Genomic DNA, 8,101 nt, shown 5'->3' with positions numbered 1-8,101 from the left:
AGCGTAGTTCCATTGGCTTCAGCAGTCGACATACAGCCCTTGTTCTTCAATGAAGTATGTCTTCCTTGATTCCAATTAAAGAAATATCCTGCATATAATACGCCTCAGCCTGCTCATTTTCTCCTTTTAAATTGTTTTCAGCGATAGTTACTTCAAGTGCAGAGTGTAAGATGTTAGCCTGTCCCCAACTGCTCACTTAATTTTTTTTTATATCTACACCCTTTTCAAACAGAGCAAAAGAAAACAAAAAAAATTACTGCCAAACATCTCCAATGATCTGGAATTTTATTCCATCCATATACATGCATAGTAACAACATTTGTTGAGAAATTATTTCTATCAGAAGTAGAACATTATCTTTGTGATCACCAGTTGCAGTATTGCTACGCTTATATTTAAATATATCTTATATATGAATTAGATTCATACTTGCAGCATTGAGTTTAGGGTTTCATTTTAGACTGTGCCTTTCAAAAGATAAAACTGATTGATATGACTTCATTACTTACAATACTGCTTCCAGTAATTTTGTTCATTCTTATAAAGTATTGCATTTAACAGCAAAGTTTTAAAAATTGAGACAGAGATGCATCAGCGAAAGAAAATACAAGTACTATACAAGAAAAAAATTGCCATCTTCATTTAACGTACGTTTCAGATTAAGAAAGTGGACAGAAACATACTGCTACATACAAATGCAAAGCCTAATGACTAAGGTACTGTATCTGCTAAAATATAAAGTGCAAACTGAGCCCAATTGTTCAAAAAATTGAAATTTTAAGGCGAACTTTACAGCATAGTTGAAACTTTTTTGCAAGTTATATTTTAGCATATACGTATATCTGCAACAGCATATAAGAAAAAAATCAGGATACACAAGTGCTTTTGAAGCTATTTCTAAAATGCTTTTCTGTATTGTTTGTGACTATTTTTTTTAAATCTACTATACAGTGCAAACCATATGTGCTACACAATAACTATACAATAACATTACAAATGACTTTAATATAAAGTTTTTAAATAAAAAATAACATAACTACAGCTATGAATACTGCTGGTAAAATAAATTAATATTTTTGAAAATGGCACCAATAATACACTTTACTAATGGACTGTAATGAAATTACACCTTGAAGTCTCTTCAACTCAGCAATAATGAATTATCTCCTGATTGTCCAGATGTAATTCAAACAGCTTTCTTTAGACTGTATGGAACAATATACTAAACACAGGTACCAAAGGTGACCGATTGTTTCATTTGACATGTTCCGCTGCATGTGACGAGCAATAAAACTTCTTGTGAGTTATAAAGTTTGAAAGGTTGTTGAACTGGATGTCACACAGTCGGCAATATTTCCCACTGGTTGGGGCTTGGGTGGAACCATTCACACCTTTTGCTATACTAGACAACTGTTCCTCCGCTGTAGGAATAGCTGGAGAGACATTTTCGTTTGTAGCTAAAGGATTCTCAGAAATCCAAGAGGGAGACTTGTGCCCATCTTCATGTTGAGGATTCTGGGAAATGTTCTCTTGTTGTTGGTTTGTTGCAGGCCTTTCCTCCTGTTTTAGTCCACCATTAACTATTACCATGCCTCTGTTTTTTGGCAATAATGGAAGAGACTCTTTCTTCTGCACAGCACACCCGTTTGAAGGTATCTGGCCTTTAGGAGATTCACCTTCTGTATTTGTGCTTTGATCTAAATCAGTGTTATGAATGACAAGAGAACCAGAAATGTAATCACTTGGCTTTATTCCATAATATGGAGAAAGCTGATCTGCTCCTTTAGCTTTCTTTATTGCTCCAGGGTAAAGGCATTGTGGAAGAAACAAATGTTTGTTTTCTTCTTTTGTAGCAATAAGCTGGGCTGCTTCACTAAAGACTTTAAGTCCTTGAAGAGTTGCTAAGTGTGTAGAAAACAAGTTTCCATTGGGAGAAGACTGTTTCGAGTTTCCATTTTTCTCACATTTGATTATGCTTCTTTCATAACTGACATCAGGACTGTTTCGTTCACTTTCTGGGTTTTGAAATACTTTGCTCTCAAGCTGTCCCATGTCATTACGCTGATGTGCAGTGACAGGGCAAAAATTTTGCTTATGGGCAAGATAGTTCTCTACCTTGTTAAAACTGATCTTGCAAACTGTGCACTCATGGTAGTCTAGCAGCCTTTTTGGAGAGGTGGATGTCCTGTCTGACTGTGATAAACATTTTTTGCTGAGATCTATGGGTACATCCATCTCCAAGCAAGAAACTGTGGAGTGTGGAGTGTCACACTTTGAAACTGGAATACATTTGTTAATGGACAACGAAGTTTCTAGATGCTTTGAGACTATTCCTGGAAAGATATCACACCGAGGATGATAACATTCTCCAAGACCTTCTGTTGATTCTTGAGTGGATGTGCAAGGGTTGCCAAGATTAGCCACTTCAAGAAACCGTTGTTGAACCAGCTGTGGCCTTTGCTCCTGCTCTGGTAGGCACATCTCATACATCTTCCTTCGTTTACGTGTACGCATTGTTCTCTGCATAGCAGGCACTTTGCTGGAAGCAGATCTCTTCAGTGGAGGATCGTGGCGTGTGGCACAATAATACTGTTTGTGGACCATGTATGTTTCATGTCTGCTGAAAGTAATATTGCAAGCTTCACATGTGGTTTTGTTGGGATCACTTTCTCCTTCTACTAAAGGAGCATTGGGGTTCTTCACATCAGCAGGTTTTCCATTCATTTTCTCATCATTGCTGGTTGCAGCTGAAAGCTTCTTAGTCTGTGCCGAAAAGTCTTTTTCATGACCTTTACTGTTTGGCCCAATCAAATCTAAGACAGTAGAAGAGTTGATGCAAGACGTCTGAAGAAGTTGATTCTCTGCATCGGAAGTGTGAGGAGCAGTATTCAGAATGTTTATAGAACTTTGGCCATTATTGGGACTTACAGCCTCAGGTATTTTTTCAGAAATGCTGGAAAAATCTGGTGACTTTGCCATCTGCTGCCATCGGCTGCTGCAGTAATGCTTTTTATGTACCAAGTAGTTGTCCAAATTGTTGAATGTTATGTTACACTCAAAGCAAGTAGCCCCTTTTGGCATCAATGGACTGTAAATTACAGGAGGATAACTGCTACTGCCATGCCTCAGTCTTCGATGGACCAGTTCAGACATTTTGGCTAAGATCTCTGAAGCCTGAGGAACCACTGTGATGTCCTGGGGAAAAGCAAACTGAGAGAGAAAAGGTCCCATAGGAAAAGAAGGGCCAATATTAGGCTGAACTGGGGAGGAGGCAAGTCTTGGGCTAGATGGTTCAGATTTTATTTTAGTGTATGAAAAACTTTGTTTATTTGTTGCAGGCTGTGTTTCTGGCCTCTGGGCTGGAAGGAAAAGTGGAGTCTTTTTTTCACATTTGTCAAGCTCAGTGTCCGAACTTGCATCCTTAGTCTGCATGGTCTTTTGGCTCTGGGGAACTTCATTTCTGTTCAAAAGGTCTGTTGCTGGCTGTAGAGCTTCATCAGTACCACCTGGAGAGTGCTCAATGTCACTTTCTCTCTGCAGCTTGTTGCCAGAGACATGTAGCTCTTGGTGCTGCAGTAGCTCCCTCTGAGTTTGGAACCCAAAATGGCAGTGATTGCATCTAAAGGCAGCTTGAGTGAGATGTGAAAACAGGTGCTGATGAAAGTTAATCACTGAGTCTGCAGTGTAGTTACAAACTGTGCATTTCAGACTAGCACCAGGCAGGAGAAATTCTTCCATTTTCACTCCTATGGAAAAGATAAATAATACACAACAAGTTAGGGTAACTGCTTTCCCCTCATGCAGTATACCATGAAAAGCAATCACATGGAGAATATAAACATCATGAGAACAACTCATTTTCCTCTGGTGAAAATGTTTTGTAAGTATTCACCCATATTGGTAATGCTTAAATCAATTCAAAATCTCTTTCCAACCAATTGCTATAAGAGGTTTCCAAAGTGATCAACTGTGACTACATATGCCATGAACTGGCTCATTTCCAATACTGAGATCAGCCTGGATTCAGAATTTCAGATATGAAGCAGAGAGCCCTCCAATTAATAAAGGGAAGACGAGAGTAGGGGAAGAATAAAAATAGATCAGGCTCTCTCTAAATGGAAATGCCAAACTAACCCATTCCAGTTTTTAGAAATAGCAATTTCCACTTGGGAAAAACATGTTGTTCCCCATAAATCAATAAGCATTGGGGTCCGATGTTCTACACAAGGATATTCAGTAGGGGCCGGAGAAATCAAAAAGCTCAGGAGTATGTTCACTTTTCTCTGATCACAGGAGCATATCAAGGGAATATGCCTGAGATCCAGTCCTCAAGCTCAGCGGGGGCCTATAAAAAGTACTGAATCAGAGGCAGCGTGGCAGACAGCACATTTCCAATAATCTCCATTCCTGTTGGCCAGCGCCTGCTTGGCTGAGATGAATTGCCTCTATGGGAAAGAAGATCCAGGGCTCTGGAATGGGAACTCAGTGGGAGGAGGACTGAAAGGATGAGTCCACTGTGAGGAAGGAGGAGGGCTGGCCTAGGAGGAAAAAATGTCAATGAAGAAAGTACTCTTTTACACCAGCTATACTTAATAGTAGCATGCAGTTATTGCAGGTAAGGAGTAAAGCTACGATTTCAGAATGGAAATGTTTAGTAAATTTCAGGGCAGAGGTGCGAGAAAAAACAGCAGAAAGATCACCAAACAATGCAATTTTCACTACATCAGAGTATGATGAGGGTGTTCAAAGATCAGGTCCAGGAAAGCCAGGGGGGGTTTGAAGAGTAAGCCCACCCACACTCATCCTCAATGGCAGCTGCTGTCTGGTGGGGCTAGGCCTGGCTCCCCACTCTGGGGGTTGCAATCAGGTCCAGGAGGTTGTGGAGCCACTAATGTTTGGCCCATCCATCCCTCTATGGATGGAGATGGAAGGGTGGATGGGACACACCATTCAGTTTAGGGGCAAGGCCACTCAGTCTGGGGGGCCTAAACAAATATGTTTTTACAGCCATTTCATGGACTTTATTAAAATTCACAATTTCTGTATCCACCATGACAAAATCATAGCCCTATCAATGAGACATATTTTTCTTAGATATAAACTCACCAGAGCTCTTCCTATCAAGTACAGTGTAAGAAGAGAAGCAAATTCAAACCCTACCCACACTCTGCAGAGAATGAGAGTGTGTTTCAGGGTGTACTCAAGCTATAAATGCTTGCAGAACACAATTAAGGCCAGAGTTCTGTGCTGGAAGAACAATAATGGCCTATATTGTCTAAAGAGGAGTCCAGGGCTTCTACGAGTTTAATGAAGAAACATTTGGAAGGAAAAATATCTGTGTTTGATTTAGATTTAAAACATTATATATATGTGCACATCACATGGTCAGTTAAACTGGGTTTACAGCTGCTTTGTGATACGGGAGCAGTGCAGAGCAGTGAGTGTCATGGTGAAACTAGATCAAGCTGTGAAAACTCATACTTTCAGACCCACAGGACCCTGCGTCAATCCCTAGTGCTGGTCAAAGTGCCCTGTGGCCATCACATAAGGGGGGTTGTCTAGGATATGACCTGCAGTGGGCCTCATATGCTTGGGATAGGGTGACCAGACAGCAAGTGTGAAAAATCGGGATGGGGTGGGGGGTAATAGTAGCCTATATAAGAAAAAGACCCCAAAACTGGGATTGTCCCTATAAAATCAGGACATCTGGTCACCCTAGCTTGGAATGACCAGCCCAAGGAAGTATGTAACCCACTGGTTAGTGTGTGTTCTATGCCCCCCCATGTGCTGATCCATAGAGGATGTGAGTCTGTTATAGCACCCAGCTAGAGCACAGTTCTTTAGCACTGTTTCGCCCCTGGTTCAGTTCATGATGTCCACCAGCATGGCAGCTGTCACACAGGAAAACGTGGCAGCCATTAAATTTTCAGAAGAAGTTCATGCAGATTTTGCAACATTATATTTAGAACCTGTTTACAAGCAGGAATAGTATTCAATGCACTGAGATTATCCCCCAGTGCTTTCACAATGCACAATGGTACAGTATCTAACTTCTATCGCACTAGAATTAGGTAGAAGGCACCTTACTTTACTGTCTGATCAATGGGGTCTAATCCTCCAAACACATGTGAGTAACTATTATACATGTAAATAGTCCCACTGAGTTGAAAAGGAAGGTTTTGACTTTTAACAGATTATTCAGGCCAAAAGAATTTCTCTAGTCTATCCACAATTTCTTATACACAAATAAAAATGCTATTATGGCATATGAGTTAATTTAGCATAAGGTAATACATTTCTAAATAATCTTTGTGGAGAATTTGTGATATGTAGCTGAATTTCTATGGATTTAAGGGGGGGGAATAGTCTCCACAAAAAAAGACCATTAACAGAATGCTAAACATTGCTTGGTTCTGCATTCAAACATCAGGCAGTGCCACAGGTAAGTTTGCACACCTTTAACTGTGTCCTGTTATATGTATTCAGTATGAAATAGTCTTTAGCTACAGGATAATATATTAATTCTGAATTAATACAATATAATAGAGTACATTTTTTCCTGAAGCCTAAGAAACACATTTGTAACACATATTTTTGCATCCTTCTATACTTACACTAATTGTTGTCAAAACGATACAATGTACTACCTTAGGGTTAGACCAATAAAAGGGACTTAGATGCCTAACTGGCACTTTAGTTTCCTAGGACCAAATTTAGATCCACAAAAACACTGCTCAGATGCTGCCTAATCCTGAGCACCTACATTTCTACTGTGTATAAAATACTTAAATATGCGTTGGAGCAGGGACTGGAACTTGGGTCTCCCAGGTGCATGCCCTAACCACTGGCTTATAGAGTCATTTTCTCTCTGGCCTAATGAATACAGACACTCCCCGAGCGAAGGTCCTGCCACCGAAGTGCTGCCGAAGACCCAGAGCGCTGCCCCCTCAGTGAAAGTGCCGCAGCAGGTGGCATAAGTTCCAACAGTGGAACTCTTTGTCCTGTAACAGATCCGCAGGAGAGAGACCTTCTCCTGCAAACCTTGGATGGCATTCAATTGCCATGGTACATTGGGCTGGAGCTCCCTCGTGTAAAAATGTAAAATATACATAAGCCCTCCCTAACTCCTACTTACCCAACAAGGTCCACAGAGACTTCTGGAGAATGCTTGCCTCTTCCCAGACATACCTCAGTACATATTTCACTCTAAAGCCAAGTTAACTGCTTAGGCCTGACAATGCAGACCTCCTCATCTGCAAACTTTGCATGCCTAGTGGAAACTTCAGTGTGGAATGTTCTGTGCATTTACAGCTTGTGATTTTTCAATAATCTGATCAAATCAAAACTAAATTTCAACAGAACACTCAGAGATACTTGATATAGGTCTAAATCTATGCCAAATTTACGCTTTCTAATGAATAGGAAGTAATATTTCCATTTTATAAACAAGGAAACTGAATTCAGAGGTTGTGATATGGTTCAAGACTACAGTGGGAGTCAGCATTGGATCTGGAATAAGATATAGGAGTGCCTAATGCCCATCCTATACTCTAAATGACCAAACCTCTCAATGGACAAAGCTTTACACCTTTGTTTAAATATCTGAGAGACTCTACACCATTAAATGACCAACTGTTTGGATTTATGTAGGGTTACCATATTTTGTGCCTCCAAATGGAGGACACTCCCAGGGGCTCCGGCCCCGCCCCCAGCCACGCCCACGCCCCCCGCCCCAACTCCGCCCCTCCCAAAGTCTCCGCCCCCTCCCCTGCTTCCCGCGAACATTTGAGTCGCGGGAAGCCTGTAGCAGGTAAGGGGCTGTGTGGGGGGAGGAGGCGCGGCCCAGGCTGGCCCCCCGGCGGCTCCAGCCTAGGTCGGCTCGGGCCCTGGGGTGCCGGCCCCGGCCCCCGGCCGACCACCCCCGGCCCGCCCAGCACTGCACGGGCCGGCTCCCGGCCCCGCGGACCCCCCGGCTCGCGGCCCAGCGGATCCCCCCCGGCGGCCCGGCGCACCCCCCGGCTCCCGGCCCAGCGGGCCCAGCGGACCTCCCGGCTCCCGGCCCCCCGGGCCCGCTGGGCCGGGGGGTCCGCTGGGCCGGGGG

General features: G+C 42.4%; 1 protein-coding gene across 9 annotated transcripts in view; it reads right to left on the bottom strand.

Moving 5' to 3' along the window:
• Positions 1-270: 270 nt before the first annotated feature.
• ZFPM2 (zinc finger protein, FOG family member 2) overlaps positions 271-8,101 on the bottom strand; it is a 437,522-nt gene continuing 429,691 nt past the window's right edge. For all 9 annotated transcript variants that reach the window (XM_034763468.1, XM_034763465.1, XM_034763469.1 and 6 more), the window contains one exon: positions 271-3,746. In XM_034763468.1, the coding sequence (XP_034619359.1) occupies positions 1,255-3,746 (2,492 nt within the window). In that variant the 3' untranslated portion in view covers positions 271-1,254. The remainder of the gene's footprint in view (positions 3,747-8,101) is intronic.

Source organism: Trachemys scripta, chromosome 2 (genome assembly GCF_013100865.1).
Source record: "Trachemys scripta elegans isolate TJP31775 chromosome 2, CAS_Tse_1.0, whole genome shotgun sequence".
NCBI lineage: Eukaryota > Metazoa > Chordata > Testudines > Emydidae > Trachemys > Trachemys scripta.
Note: the sequence above shows the minus strand (reverse complement) of the source record. Positions and strands in the feature narration are given on the sequence as shown.